Source organism: Taurulus bubalis (genome assembly GCF_910589615.1).
Source record: "Taurulus bubalis genome assembly, chromosome: 20".
In the NCBI taxonomy this organism is placed as follows: Eukaryota; Metazoa; Chordata; class Actinopteri; order Perciformes; family Cottidae; genus Taurulus; species Taurulus bubalis.
In genome coordinates, this window is record NC_136608.1 from 550,988 (window position 1) to 567,500 (window position 16,513).

At 49.4% G+C, this 16,513-nt stretch overlaps 1 protein-coding gene across 1 annotated transcript in view; it reads right to left on the reverse strand.

The window, feature by feature from the left end:
- Positions 1–15,803, reverse strand: part of lmo3 (LIM domain only 3) — a gene marked incomplete at both ends in the record, with an annotated part of 42,352 nt that extends 26,549 nt beyond the window's left edge. The window contains 2 exons of the mRNA XM_079236266.1: positions 11,139–11,352; positions 15,779–15,803. Of these exons, the coding sequence (XP_079092392.1) occupies positions 11,139–11,352; positions 15,779–15,803 (239 nt within the window). The remainder of the gene's footprint in view (positions 1–11,138; positions 11,353–15,778) is intronic.
- Positions 15,804–16,513: the final 710 nt, after the last annotated feature.

A 16,513-nucleotide genomic window follows, 5' to 3' on the forward strand; every position in this document is an offset into this window, starting at 1 on the left:
ACATTATGAACACACAGCAGGGAAATGGATCTGTATTATATCGATATCCAGATGTGAGACTAGATTCCATCCCTCTTGGTTGTTTGTGTATTTGTATATTGACATATTTTTATTTCTTTTATTTCTTTTCTTTTTTAATTCCAATTCTAAATTCTCTACTGGCGCCTGTAGCAAACAAATTCCTTGTGTGTGTGTGTGTGTGTGTGTGTTCCTTCTAAAGAGGAAAGTGAGTGAAAGGTCCGGGTTAAGGAGGCTGAAGGCAGAACACAATCACTTAGAATATACTTCCCCTTAACCATTTTAACTAAAGTCTGAAACATTTCTGCTTCTTCTCTATCAAAGAACGTCCCACATAGCAGATTAAAAAACGGGCAATACTGGAGACCCGAGCCTCTCCTTAATCTGCAAAGCCTCGTGGATCATTGCCTCAGAGGAAGCGGGAGGGCGAGCTTTTAATATATGCATGGGAATGACCTGCGGCCTCCCCGTAAAGAGGGCCAGCAAAGGTCAACCAGCCTCCAAACTGCTCTTGAGTTTAATTAAAAAGACAAAGAGGAGCATAATTTCGGAGAGGACACAATTACTGTTCGGTGAGAAGGGGAGCCGGGCGTTCCCTTTCCCATCAGGCATAGCGTCATCTTCCCATCCCTTTGATGTCAATACGGACCATTTATTAGGGCCATGAGGTTAATCTAGAAGGAAGGAGGATATCAAATAGTCGGGATGAAGCCAGTGATCCACCGCGGAGGGAGTTCAATTCAACCCGAGTCAGCAGGTAACGGAGTTAGCGGCGTGGACTGGACGCTGTTGGAAAATGAAATGAAAAGCTTGAGCGCTGCCACTCGGGCGCCCCGTGACCGGGGAGCGGGCGCGGCGGCTTTCAGGCGCTTTAAAGGCTTGATTTGCTCCAATGGATTTAACGCAATACGAGTCAATATTCATTACAAAGAGCCTGGTCGGGACGGTCACATGATTTACAATATCACAAAGCAGCGGGAGATGATGGATGTGTTCAATTGCGCAAAGTAACTGACTCAATGAATTTTTCATTACCCTGGTTGATGTGTTTGGGACAGTGAATTAGATAAGCCTAAGACCTGATGAAACAGAGACCAGGCTGAGCACCCCCGTGGGCCTACGGGAGGACCCGGTCCACAGAATAGGACCCGGGTTGGGGGTCCAGCCAGCACAGCTGACATGAGCCGCCATAGTGGCTGAGAGAAGCTCCTTGTAACACACAGCTGCACACAAATAAAAGGTGTTGTCAGCGCTAGCTGCAGCAGCTAGTGTGGTATTTGTTCTAAATGTATGTTGGTACATTGATGTTCACGTATGTTTAACGGATGTTCATAACACATACCTTAGGACCCAGGGGGATTCAGGTGGAAGCACAACCTGTGACCGGGAGGTCAGAGCATGGCGACCGAGGAATGAATGTTCTCACGTCTCATGTGTATTTAAAAACACGACAGCTAACAACCACCGAAGGTAGCTGGACCAGCCCCGGCTCCACGCCCGACGCGGGCAGCGGGGGGCGTCTATGTTGTATATATATATACATTGAAAAGGTAATTTAAATGAATTGAAAGGCAAAGCAGAAGGTCCCTTGTTGGTTCTGTCACCTCTCTCCTACAGAACAGTGATGATGTCTATCAGGACTACAGCATGCAATGACATCACTGCTCACGCTGCATTACCAGTGCTAGAAAACACCCATAAACAGCCCATACTTGGTTTCTTAGAGACGATCAACTGCCATTCTCAGGGTTCTGAGAGTTGACAGAATAAATAATGTAGGAGTTGTTCCCTTCAGGCGATGGTGGAGATTCATCTGGTTAGCAGCCGAGCCTCCAGCCTCTCTCTCTCTCTCTCTCTCTCTCTGGCCGTGTGGGACCCTCCAGGTCTCAGCTCCTTCTCTCTGGACCCTCCAGGTCTCAGCTCTCTCTCTGGACCCTACAGGTCTCAGCTCTCTCTCTCTCTGGACCCTCCAGGTCTCAGCTCTCTCTCTCTCTCTGGACCCTCCAGGTCTCAGGTCTCTCTCTCTGGACCCTCCAGGTCTCAGCTCCTTCTCTCTGGACACTCCAGGTCTCAGCTCTCTCTCTCTCTCTGGACCCTCCAGGCCTCAGCTCTCTCTCTCTGGACCCTCCAGGTCTCAGCTCTCTCTCTCTGGACCCTCCAGGTCTCAGCTCCTTCTCTCTGGACCCTCCAGGTCTCAGCTCCTTCTCTCTGGACCCTCCAGGTCTCAGCTCTCTCTCTCTCTGGACCCTCCAGGTCTCAGCTCCTTCTCTCTGGACCCTCCAGGTCTCAGCTCTCTCTCTCTGGACCCTCCAGGTCTCAGCTCTCTCTCTCTGGACCCTCCAGGTCTCAGCTCTCTCTCTCTCTCTCTCTGGACCCTCCAGGTCTCATCCCTCTCTCTGGACCCTCCAGGTCTCAGCTCCCTCTCTCTGGACCCTCCAGGTCTCAGGTCTCTCTCTCTGGACCCTCCAGGTCTCAGCTCCTTCTCTCTGGACCCTCCAGGTCTCAGCTCTTTCTCTCTCTGGACCCTCCAGGTCTCAGCTCCTTCTCTCTGGACCCTCCAGGTCTCAGCTCCCTCTCTCTGGACCCTCCAGGTCTCAGGTCTCTCTCTCTGGACCCTCCAGGTCTCAGCTCTCTCTCTCTCTGGACCCTCCAGGTCTCAGCTCTCTCTCTCTCTCTGGACCCTCCAGGTCTCAGCTCCTTCTCTCTGGACCCTCCAGGTCTCAGCTCCTTCTCTCTGGACCCTCCAGGTCTCAGCACCCTCTCTCTGGACCCTCCAGGTCTCAGCTCTCTCTCTGGACCCTCCAGGTCTCAGCTCTCTCTCTCTGGACCCTCCAGGTCTCAGCTCCTTCTCTCTGGACCCTCCAGAGAGACAGAGAGAGACAGACAGACAGACAGAGAGAGAGAGGAAGAGAGAGACAGGAAGAGAGAGAGACAGACAGACAGACAGACAGACAGACAGAGACAGACAGAGAGAGAGAGAGGAAGAGAGAGAGAGGAAGAGAGAGAGAGGAAGAGAGAGACAGGGAGAGAGAGAGAGCGAGGAAGAGAGAGACGGTGAGAGAGAGAGAGAGAGGAAGAGAGAGACAGAGAGAGAGAGAGAGAGGAAGAGAGAGACGGGGAGAGACAGAGAGTAAGAGAGAGAGAGGAAGAGAGAGACAGAGAGGAAGAGAGAGAGAGGAAGAGAGAGACAGAGAGGAAGAGAGAGAGAGGAAGAGAGAGACAGGGAGAGAGAGAGAGTAAGAGAGAGACAGGGAGAGAGAGAGAGACAGACAGACAGACAGAGAGAGAGACAGAGAGAGAGAGAGACAGAGAGAGAGAGAGACAGAGAGAGAGGAGAGAGAGAGAGAGAGAGAGAGAGACAGGGAGGAAGGGTTGTTGAAAGTTATAGCCGACCTCTTCATATTCTAACCCTTATCGCCGTGGTGACGGTATGCTAACAGCTCCAGGAGGTGACATCTTCATTCGCCACTGAAACACGTGTGTCCCCTCATGCATCATCCTGTACAGCAGCCGTCTCCTGGTGGTTCTAAAACACAGCTGCGGCCTACTTGCCTCGCCCGAGGTTCTTTTCAAGGAGTTGTCTTGGGTGACCCTTCTCTCTGGCAGTTATTAATAATAACACGTGGCGGGGAATAGTTCACCTTGTAGTGCTGAGGCTGCCTCGCTGCTGGGACTGGCCTCATACGAGGAGTCTCCAGGGAGGCTACTGGAAGCTACAGGAAGCTGCTGGAAGCTACTTAAAGCTACTGGAAGCTACTGGAAGCTACAGAAGGCTACAGGAAGCTACTGGAAGCTACATGAAGCGACATGAAGCTACTGGAAGCTACAGAAGGCTACAGGAAGCTACTGGAAGCTACTGGAAGCTACAGGAAGATACTGGAAGCTACTGGAAGCTACAGGAAGCTACTGGAAGCTACAGAAAGCTACAGAAGGCTACTGGAAGCTACAGGAAGATACTGGAAGCTACAGGAAGCTACAGGAAGCTACAGAAGGCTACAGGAAGCTACTGGAAGCTACAGGAAGCTACTGGAAGCTACATGATGCTACAGGAAGCTCAAACTAAAATCCCCACTGGTATGTAATTAGAATCAAGTAATCATCACAGCCCTCTAAAGGGATGGAGAGCCTGATTAGCAGCTTCAAAGAAGGCCGAGAGGGCCGAGACTCAAGAGGGAGATGGAGAGGCACACGGTGTGTGTGTGTGTGTGTGTGTGTGTGTGTGTGTGTGTGTGTGAGAGAGAGAGAGAGAGAGAGAGTAGAGAGAGAGAGAGAGAGAGAGAAAGATGATGGAAGAAGAAGGTAAAGTGCCTCATTCTCCACCTTTAAGCCCACTAAGAAGCTCTCTCTGCATGCCGAGTGTTCTATTGTCACAACAAGCAGCGGAGACAGGTCCAATCTAGTCCTGAATGAACCGGCACATTCCAGGCTCCAGTGGTTCAAGAAGAAGAAGAAGAAGAAGAAAAAGAAGAAGAAGGAGAAGAAAACCACTTTCTTCTTCTACTTGATGAACAAACCATTTGACATCAGAAACATGTTTCTGACCCTAAAGTACTAAACAGGTCCTAAACTGGCTGGCGTCCTCGTTCACCATGTTGGACAGAACGCACAGAAGATCCCCATCACTTGTCGTACGATGTCACGAGAACCTCTGGAAGAGGATCCGGTCTCGTGTTGCTGCTTTCAGGTGTCTGGTGTCCTGATGATCCAGGACGCGGGCCGAAGGCTCTTTGGAGCCGCTTGCATGAGGGAGCTATCGCTGCTCTGAGGAATGTGTGTGTGTGTGTGTGTGTAATCTGGGCAGAACTGAGCCGTATCTCCAGCCGGTGTTCCCGCTGTAGGGACATGTAATTACCGCTCCATTATTCAGTCTGACACTGACTGCTCTTTGGTGCTTCGTCTCTGTCGTTAATGGGAGTTTTTATTTTTCATAACGGGTCGCTGCTGAGTGATGTGTCCATCATTGTCAGTGGAGCTACATTAGCCAGTTAGCAGCACACAACGCCGGTAGATTAGTCTTTCATATGTTCAGAGTTGATTCATGTAAGTAACATGCGGCTCCAATAATGATACACTTCTCTGCATACGCTCAGCTCGATCAGGAAAGATTCTGTTAACTATGACGCTCTCCGTCCTCACAGAACGCAGACCTCGTGGCCGTGGGGTGAGGTTAGTACGTAACACACTGAGATCAGCTCGTGGCCGTGGGGTGAGGTTAGTACGTAACACACTGAGATCAGCTCGTGGCAGTGGGGTGAGGTTAGTACGTAACACACTGAGATCAGCTCGTGGCCGTGGGGTGAGGTTAGTACGTAACACACTGAGATCAGCTCGTGGCCGTGGGGTGAGGTTAGTACGTAACACACTGAGATCAGCTCGTGGCCGTGGGGTGAGGTTAGTACGTAACACACTGAGATCAGCTCGTGGCCGTGGGGTGAGGTTAGTACGTAACACACTGAGATCAGCTCGTGGCCGTGGGGTGAGGTTAGTACGTAACACACTGAGATCAGCTCGTGGCCGTGGGGTGAGGTTAGTACGTAACACACTGAGATCAGCTCGTGGCCGTGGGGTGAGGTTAGTACGTAACAGACGTAAGGTGAAATAAGTGTGAGGACGGGACAGTGGACTGCTAGGTGAAAGTCCTGTGTTTGTTTGACCAACCCAACATTCTCGCTCTCTGGACGTTGTCCTGGGAGTTCTGAGGTCAGCTGAGGGCGAGAGGTAACACCTCCACATTTAACACTCAGGGTTCAGACACATCTTGACCAGTGGAGTCCATGACTTTAAACCAAATGTCCATTACAAACATTTAGTGAAGTCTGGGTGTAAACAGTAGAAAGTGAGTAAATGTAGTATTTAAACTAACAATGAGAATGCAAAGCATACAGTAAACCTTAAATGACACAAATAAATGAGACAATAGTTTGATTAAAAGAATAAACATTTATATAGATGCCTGTATGTATGCCTGCTTATATTTTGAGTCTTTCTTTTAAAAGCATATTAATCATTTCAAACTCAGCGTAAATGAACGTCATGAACACATGAATATAACACATTTACATGAACACATGAATATAACACATTTACATGACTTTTACAACACTTTTGGGATTTTATTTTTTTCAAGGACTTTTCCAGGCCTGGAAATAACCATTTAAAAATGCCATGACTTCTCCAGGTGTTCCATGACCTGCACTCACTCTGTGAACCCTGTGCTCACACACACACACACACACACACACACACACACACACACACACACACACACACACACACACACACTCTCACTCTCTCACACACACACACACACACACACACACACACACACACACACACTGTCTCAATCACTCACTAACACACACACCGACGGCAAATGCTTCGGGGGGATGTGGGTGGGTTTGGTATCTTGCCCCTGGACACTTCAACATGCGGCCTGGGATCAAACTGCCGACGCCGACCCGCTCTGCCTGAGCCCCACGAGCACACACACGTGATCTACACTTTAAGCTCGGTGATTAAACTCGAGCTGCACACAACACGATTGATCCTCTGCTTCAATGTGAACACAGGTCAGCTCTGTTTGATTTGGGAAATATTACGAATACACATGCAAAGAAAATATTCAAGTTAATGAAGGAAAATATGTGTACACGTTAATGTCAGTTTTAGCTCACAGTTAAGCTGTATGAGTCAACGTTTAAATATGAATAATTAAGATGTGTGGCGCAGGTGAAAGAGTTGACGGGATGGAGTGAGACTCTGGCCTCGAACTCCTCATTTGAACGAGCGCGCTCCGAGCTAAGAAAACTATATTTTGCCACTTTGTGAATAATCGTACAAAAGGTGTGACACGTGTTCATAAGGAAGAAAGCATCTAAATGAGATTTCGGAAAGAACAGATGACTTGCAGACAGCCGGCCCGGTCGCTGCAGATAACGCTGACTTGATGTCAGTCACGGCCGGCGCCGACGCGCAAGCTGACAAAGCGTCACAAGCGCCGCGCGAGATGAAAGAAAAGATACATTTTTCATTTGCATTTACATATGTGTGTATACAAGGGGGCTGTGGCCTGCACAGCTGATCCTGAAGGGTTGAGTTATTACACTGAACCGTGCTCTACATGCTGTTATCTCTCGCTGATAGCCAGCTTTCCAAACGTTAATAAATCCAGCCGTGTTGACGGCTCTGTGAGTTTGCTTGCATTTACAATCTTAGTAAAACCACTGTAGAGGAAAATTGAAGTTGGATTAAAAAAAATGAATGAATAGATAGATAAATAAATAAGTGTTCTCCTGGTGCTGTCTTTAAAATGGATGCCTGGAATTTACAGTTTTCCATTAACTGATGCCCAACAGCTTTTTTTCACGCCTGCACCCGGCCTTGGAGCTGGTGCTGTGTGTGTGTGTGTGTGTGTGTGTGTGTGTGAGAGTGTGTGTGTGTGTGTGTGTGTGTGTGAGTGTGTGTGTGTGTGAGTGTGTGTGTGTGTGTCTGTGTGTGTGTGTGTGTGTGTGTGTGTGTGTGTGTGAGAGTGTGTGTGTGTGTGTGTGTGTGTGAGTGTGTGTGTGTGTGTCTGTGTGTGTGTGTGTGTGTGTGTGTGTGTGAGTGTGTGTGTGTGTGTCTGTGTGTGTGTGTGTGTGTGTGTGTGTGTGTGTGTGTGAGTGTGTGTGTGTGTGTGAGTGTGTGTGTGTGTGTGAGTGTGTGTGTGTGTGTCTGTGTGTGTGTGTGTGTGTGTGTGTGTGTGTGTGAGTGTGTGTGTGTGTGTGTGTGGCACTCAGCAGGCCGCAGTCTTCATTTCCTCAGCGGTTTTTAACTTCAGCGTGTCAGGCGGCTCTCCTCCCTCCTCTGGGCTTCAGACATTATCGCTCTGCGCGGTGGAACCGCACATCAGCATAAACAGAACGCTGTTACAGAACCATCACCGGGTTTCCGTTTCAAAGGGATCATTTGTTGATAAAATGTTCTCGCTGCGTTTTCTCCACATTCGGAGAGAGAAGCACAAATCAAGCTGCAGGAGATAATACCTGTAATTATGTTTGCAGTCGCAGGTTTATGAAGGGATGGCTTAGTACACCCCCACACACACACTCACACACACACACACACACACACACACACACACACACACACACACACACACACACACACACCTCTTTGAACATCATATTTGATCACTGCTGAAGTTTCTTCTTCCTGTATTTGTTTTTTCTCCCCCTCAGTTGTCTGTGCATGTGTTGCGATAAAGGATTATTATTTCTCTGCTGGTGGGATCACATCGCTCATGGTTGTAGACCCCTGAAGAATTCTATTAACCCCGGTTATGTCAGGCCTAATAACATGCCAACCTGCTTAGCAGAAAAGGATTGACTTAGAGGAGGAGGAGGGGTGTGTGATGAAGGCCTGAGTAATTTACTGTTGAAGCCAATGGAATACAAAAATCATCCTTATTTCTGTCCTCTCCTGTCGCTAACCTGGGCTGACAGACTGCGATAAACATAAGTAGAAATAATGCATTTGAGGTCGCCTTCTGAGTAAGGGAGAGTGTGTGTGTGTGTGTGTGTGTGTGTGTGTGTGTGTGTGTGTGTAAAATTGTATTGCTTTGTGATGCCGCGGCCGTTGATTGCCTCAGCGACGGAGCCGGCTTTCTGTGTCGCTCCGCAGGTTTGATGCCGGCGCGGCGCGGCTGTGTTTGCCATTCATTAGCCGCAGTGAGCAGATGTCAAATCAATTCAGTCACCTTGAACTTTGAAGATGAAAGAATAACATGTTGGGGTCGGTCTTCCTCTTAGCCCGCTCTGGTCTCGAACGCCCGGCCTCGGTACTGAGACAATGTCCACATCAGCTGATGACATTCACAGCGTCTGTGTTCTGGAGCTTTGCTACACGACAGCGATGGGCCTGGTACCAGCTCTATGTGTGGATATATATATATATAGAATTTACGTTTTTTATGTTGTTATTTTACGTTATTATTTTACATTGTTTTACGTTGTTATTTTAAGTTGTTTTATGTTGTTATTTTACGTTGTTATTTTAAGTTGTTTTATGTTGTTATTTTACGTTGTTATTTTACGTTGTTATTTTACGTTGTTTTATGTTGTTATTTTACGTTGTTATTTTACGTTGTTTTATGTTGTTATTTTACGTTGTTATTTTACGTTGTTTTATGTTGTTATTTTACGTTGTTTAATGTTATTCTATGTAGTTTTTTTACTTTGTTATTTTACGTTGTTTTATGTTGTTATTTTACATTGTTTAATGTTATTTTACATTGTTATTTTACATTGTTATTTTACGTTGTTTAATGTTATTTTAAGTTGTTATTTTAAGTTGTTATTTTATGTTGTTATTTTATGTTGTTATTTTACCTCTGACCTAATAGCTATTTCAACACTTTATTCCAAATCAACGTTTTAGCCCTCAAACCACCGACCTTCCATGGACCGGATGGTGAAAGAGAGCTAGCAGCTGAGCTGCAGCCGTTTCTGCATTAGCCACTGACTTCAGCCATGAGTTTCTATGTGAAAGCTGCGTAGACGGAAAGCTCTTCACTGCATGATGATAATAATAAAACGAGTCCCGACTGGAGGCTCAGACCTCGTGGTCCTGTTCTCTGGTGCAGCTCCTCAGAGCATGAGGGGTGCAGTGCATAGCAGTGTGTGCCAAGGCCTGCAGCACACACACACACACACACACACACACACACACACACACACACACACACACACACACACACACACACACACACACATTGCCTACACTCTAGCTAAAAAGCTGACTGAATCCCATCAGTTGAGCCGCTAGCTTCTGTCGGGCGGCTGCGGGCATTTTACATTGCGTATAAATGTCCTTTCAATTCTTTTTTTTTTCAGAAATATGACTGGCATTAAAATAAAAATGATTTATGTCAGCTGCAATACCATATGAACTGTTATGAACGTATGAACTGTCTGCTACACAGAAACAACAAAGCCACTCGCTGCCTAATAGCGACTGCGCGTGTGGAAACTAGTCCTACACACTGTGGTGTAACACTGTCACCCTGCTTCTTCTGTGGTACCGCTACACTGTGAACAACACACCTGTTAGCTGTTAGCTGTTAGCAGCCGGAGGGCAGCACTGCTTAGCTAAATAACGGCGCTAACAGCTAACGTTGCTCATCGATACATCCAGCTGTTTGAAAGAGATGTTTCAACAGCCACTTTAACACCGACATGAGAGAGGGCATTATGAGCTGTGTAACTGCTAACACTAGCTCTAAGAAGCTAATGCCAAGATGTATTCATTTGGTTTGCTCTGTCAATCAAGATGTTGGGGCGGGTCCTTCTCTTGCATCTCACATGTTTGGTTACGCCCCGTCTCCTCACACGGGACGAGACTCTCTTGACGCTCTTGACCCCCAACATGCCAGAGAGGTCAGTGACATGAGTTGACTGGAGGAGATGTTGCTGTTATTTACCCCTCGTGATGCTCATAGGTGTTTGTCAGTTTCACTCACGAGCTGCCGTATTTCCATTTTTTTGCCGGATTTTTTTTTTAAAGACAAACCTAAATACTACATGTTTAAAATCCATAAAAGGATCTGCATGGCAACTAGTGACAGCAAATGTCTTCTTCATGTTTGAACAGCCCTGGTCTATGGCGGTGCCATACCATAATCCTGAGCTATTGGTGTTCGCTGAATGAAGCCAAAATATTCATGACAATAATAAAAACATTACAGAGAAGCGAAAACCACACAATGAACAAAAATGTATATGATTTAAAAACTCCAAATGCCATCCCATAATTCGCACACATGTGAAACTGTCTAATCTCTGGGTCGTGACACATTTTGAAGCCTAAAAGTGGCAATCTGGAAGAAATGGTAAAACGCATTGCAGCCTCTATTTGAGCAGCGGTGCAGTTTCCTCCATCGTAGACACGCAGAGGTCTGAAGACCTGAAGCTCACGAAACTAAAGGCCAGACCGCTCCACTGGGAGCACACCTCTTTTGTTTTCACTCAAACAGAAATTATAAATCATCCTGGGCTGAAATGTTAAGGATTGCCACATTAGAACCAGGTCAGAGGTCACGGGCAGAAGCCTCCTTGTGAAGAGAGGAGCTCCAGCTGAACTCTTACCGGAGGTAGTCTCTCCGGCACAGGATGAGGTTGGCTTTGGTGTAGAGCGTGGAGCCCACCTCGCCCAGCCGGCAGTCGCAGCAGGCACACTTGAGGCAGTCCTCGTGCCAGTACTTATCCAGGGCCTTCAGCAGGTAGCGGTCTTTGATCTTCCGGTTGCAGCCGGCACAGCCTTTTGGCTTGGTGTCCGGCTGGACGGAGAGCATTTGTATACCTGAGAGAGAGAGAGACAGAGGTTCAGACACTCATCAACACCAGCACACTGGCCGACGAGGAGGGAAACGTTTCCTCGCCGTGAAAGAGACAAAAATAACACAAAACAGGACGAAGCCCAAAGGATCCAGCTGACTGGGATGTGATCCAACATGGAGAGGAATGCAAAAGGTCTGAGGTCATCGGAAAAGTGAAAGGATGGACGGAGACGGGGGACATGTTCGCAGCGTGCTCCTCGGCCTTTGAGCAGCAGCATAAATATATAAACAAATCATTTATAATAATAATAAATAAGCATTTGTCGACGATATCTGTGTCTTTCTTGATTGTCAAGAAGCACAGACTTCACCTGCACACACACAGATTATTCATGTCTCACTTTACAAACCTAATCTTTTTGTGTGATCAAAAACACAGATTCTAATGTAAAACTGTGGGTCTGGACCCGGGCCACATGCAGGCCGGACTGTGGGTCTGGACCCGGGCCACATGCAGGCTGGACTGTGGGTCTGGACCGGGCCACATGCAGGCTGGACTGTGGGTCTGGACCCGGGCCACATGCAGGCTGGACTGTGGGTCTGGACCGGGCCACATGCAGGCTGGACTGTGGGTCTGGACCGGGCCACATGCAGGCTGGACTGTGGGTCTGGACCGGGCCACATGCAGGCTGGACTGTGGGTCTGGACCGGGCCACATGCAGGCCGGTATCTGGACCTCAACACTCTCAGGCGGTTGTGAGGGACAAAGTAAAGATGCTCATGAGTACTTTGAGACGTTCCTCTGTGGAGAAGAGGGACGAGGTCACGCTGGAGTCCCAGCTCAGCTGACCTCTAAGGTCCTCTTAGAGGTCATATCCTAATGTGACATCAGTGCTGTTGTTCCTGGCTTTAAAGGCTGCACTACAGTACAGTCATTTCATATTCAGACGTTACCCAGTAGTGAAATGTGTAATACATTATGTATTACACAGTTCATTGTGTACATTGTGTAACAGCCCTCGTATCAGCTCTTTGGTCAAAGGCATTGTGATATTTGATTGTCTGTATATGTATATTTGTAACTTAGAGAACTCACACCAGTGAGGCCTTCATTCCCAGTCCTTTGAAATGAAAACTCCCAGTCAGGACCGCTGCACTTTAATTGTCATGGAAATGTTTGCTGATTAGCACATTACTCAAAGAGGAGGATGTAGTCTTTGGTCTAAGAGAGCACACACACACACACACACACACACACACACACACACACACACACACACACACACACACACACGCACACACTTTACTGTCATGGAGAACACTGTGAGGCCCCCTGCACTGATCTGGCCCAAACAGGTGGAGGTCATTGTAACAAGTACACGTCCACAGGGCTGTTATGGCAGATAACTATATATATATATATATATATATATATATATATATATATATATATATATATATATATATATACACAACTTTATATACATATATATATATATATATATATATATATATATATATATATATATATATATACACAACTTTATATACATATATATATATATATATATATATATATATACATGTATATAAAGTTGTATTTAAGTAACACTGGAGAAGAAGAAGTGACCAGCAGCACCAGCAGCAGCTGCCCTGTGGCAGCAGTGAGAGCAGCAGCACCACCAGTAACACCAGCACCAGTACCAGCAGCACCACCAGTAGCATAACACCAGCACCACCACAAGTACCAGCACCAGTAGCACCAGTACCATCAGCACTAGTAGCAGCAGCAGCAGCACCACCACCAGTACCAGCAGCAGCACCACCACCACCAGTACCAACAGCACCAGTACCAGCAGCACCACCAGCAGCATAACACCAGCACCACCACAAGTACCAGCACCAGTAGCACCAGTACCATCAGCACTAGTACCAGCAGCAGCACCACCACCACCAGTACCAGCCGCAGCACCAGTAGCACCAGTAGCACCAGTACCAGCAGTAGCACCAGTACCAGCAGCAGCACCAGCAGCACCAGTACCAGCAGCAGCACCAGTACCAGCAGTAGCACCAGTACCAGCAGCAGCACCAGCAGCACCAGTACCAGCAGCAGCACCAGTACCAGCAGCAGCACCACTACCACCACCAGTACCAGCAGCAGCAGTGCCAGCAGCAGCACCAGTAGCACCAGTACCAGCAGTAGCACCACCAATACCAACAGCAACAGTACCAGCAGCATAGCACCAGCACCACCACAAGTACCAGCACCAGTAGCAGCAGCACCAGTACCAGCAGCAGCACCAGTAGCACCAGTACCAGCAGCACCAGTACCAGCAGCACCAGTACCAGCAGCAGCACCAGTAGCACCAATACCAGCAGCACCAGTACCAGCAGCACCAGTACCAGCAGCAGCACCAGTAGCACCAGTACCAGCAGCACCAGTACCAGCAGCAGCACCAGTAGCACCAGTACCAGTAGCACCAGTACCAGCAGCAGCACCAGTAGCACCAGTACCAGCAGCACCAGTACCAGCAGCACCAGTGCCAGCAGCAGCACCAGTAGCACCAGTACCAGCAGCAGCACCAGTAACAGCAGCAGCACCATTACCACCACCAGTACCAGTAGCACCAGTACCAGCAGCAGCACCAGTAGCACCAGTACCAGCAGCAGCACCAGTAGCACCAGTACCAGCAGCAGCACCAGTAGCACCAGTACCAGCAGCAGCTGTCCCGTGGCAGCAGTGAGAGCAGCACCAGCCCACAGACACAAAGACACAGTCGCACGTTTCTGCCAGGACACTTTTTGTTTTTTTACATTGACCTCCTCTGTGTTCAAAGGGGCGTGGCTACAGGCGACCTCCTCTGTGTTCAAAGGGGCGTGGCTACAGGCGACCTCCTCTGTGTTCAAAGGGGCGTGGCTACAGGCGACCTCCTCTGTGTTCAAAGGGGCGTGGCTACAGGCGACCTCCTCTGTGTTCAAAGGGGCGTGGCTACAGGCGGGAGCTTTGCAGCAGGCTGCATTGTGTGAGCTGACGGGGAGGCCTTTGTTAAGGGGGGGGGTCGCTGGAATTAGTATTCTCTACATCCAGACCCCCACTCCCTTTGTGCCCCATTCAACACACACACACACACACACACACACACACACACACACACACACACACACACACACTCAGTTGTAGTCCTTTTAAATATGGAACTTTCTATTTAACCCCTTTAGTGGAAACTCTCTAGACCCCTGAAGGTCTGCAGCTGAGTGAAGTCCACACCAGGATCCGGGACCGGGTCCTCTGGGATCCGGGACCGGGTCCTCTGGGATCCGGGACCGGGTCCTCTGGGATCTGGGACCGGGTCCTCTGGGATCTGCTCCAGCAGCTCTCTGCTCTTAGTTCAACGTTGTAAATAAACACACCTGTATACCTGGAGGAGGAAACTACACGTGCGATTTAAACTAACACGTTACACTAAAGGCTCCCAGCATGCAACGCACTCCTCTAACCTAAATGACTATCAGTGCACTACACATCACGTGTCCTCCGCTGCCTCAGGCTACACGTGTTCACAGACATCATCCCATCAAACAGGTCGCACTGAGCGCTCCTTCATTTGTTAATTGGCTGGATGTGTGGCGCGGGGGCGCGCGGGGGCGCGCGGCCGGCTGCGTCCGTTCAGCGCACTGATCCGCGCGGCCTCGTTAACACTTCAAAGTGCCGCCGCTCATCACCAAGACCCTGCTTTTCTTTTCTGTTTCTTCTCACTGTGCAATCAACCCGGGGAGAGGGGGGGGGGGGGGGGGGGGGGGGGGGGGAGGAAGAAGAAGAAGAAGAAGAAGAAGAAGAAGAAGAAGAAGAAGAAGAAGAAGAAGAAGCAGGAATTTGACCACTTCGCTGAACAAAAGCCGTTTCTTTCCATGAAGGAACCACAGCTGCTCGAGCCTCATCGTCTCTCGCTCTCTCTCTCTCGCTCGCTCTCTCTCTCTCTCTCCCTGTCTCTCTCTCTCTCTCTCTCTCGTTCACCTCCTCGTCTCTCTCTCTCTCTCTCTCTCTCTCTCTCTCTCTCTCTTTCTCCTCCAGCCGGATGCAGGTGATGGAGATGGAGATGTATTTCCGTCCCCGCTGACATTTCACCCCATCAGTTTAATTACTGTTGCCATGGCAGCGGAGCGCCGGTAAAAGGCCAATAAGGGATTGAACGCAGAGACTCAATTCGCCACGCGGCTTTGACAAGCAGCCGCTCCGGAGCCGATGCGCGCGCATCAGCGCCGCGACACCGGAGCACGTCCCGGCGATGTCCTGATGAAAAGGTTATCAGCGGGACGGCTCGGACACGGACACGGACACGGACACACACACACACACACACACACACACACACACACACACACACGCGGGGGCGCGCGAAACGTGCCGTTTTCCACACACAAGCAGAAGCGCAAAGTAAGCGTTCTTACCGAAACTTTTCTCCCTTTTCTGCATTTGTTGAACCCGCTGAGGCGCCTCATACAACACCGCAACACCCGCAACACCCGCAACACCGCGCCGCGCTGGTCCGGAGAGCAGCTGTCTGCAGCCGGCTGGGAGAGCGCTTTGTTCGGGAGGAACGATCCAGCACGGCGACCAGCGAGGAGTGGGAAGAAAAGGAGGCGGCGGGGAGGAGGGAGGGATGAGGGGAGGGGGGAGGAGGAGGAGGAGGAGGAAGAGGGGGGGATGTGATGAGGAGCGCGAGCAGCTCGAGGAGCTTGTTCGCCGCCGTCGGGTCGTCACGCGCCGTGAGAGCTCGTTCTTGTTGTTTTTACATCGCCGCGCAGAGATGCACGCGCGGGGAGAGACGCGGGCAGCAGAGGACCCGGACCACCGAGAGAGACCCGAACCCAGACCCTCCAGTCCCGCAGCGCTGCTGCTGCTCCGCTAATCAGCGCGTGTGCACGGGGCGACGTGCACACGCGGAGCGGCTCCCAGGTCCGCACCCCCTCCCTCCGAACATGGACCTGGTCCTCCACGAGTCCCTGCTCTCCACCCGCTGGCTTGTTTGTGAGTCACCAGCTGTGTGGTGATGGAGAACATGAGAGAACCTCACTCACCTTTCTCAACAAGTTAAGCAGAACCGGAGAGAACTCAGCGACGGATCCTCCTCTGGTCCTCCTCTGGTCCTCCTCTGGTCCTCCTCTGGTCCTTCTCTAGTCCTC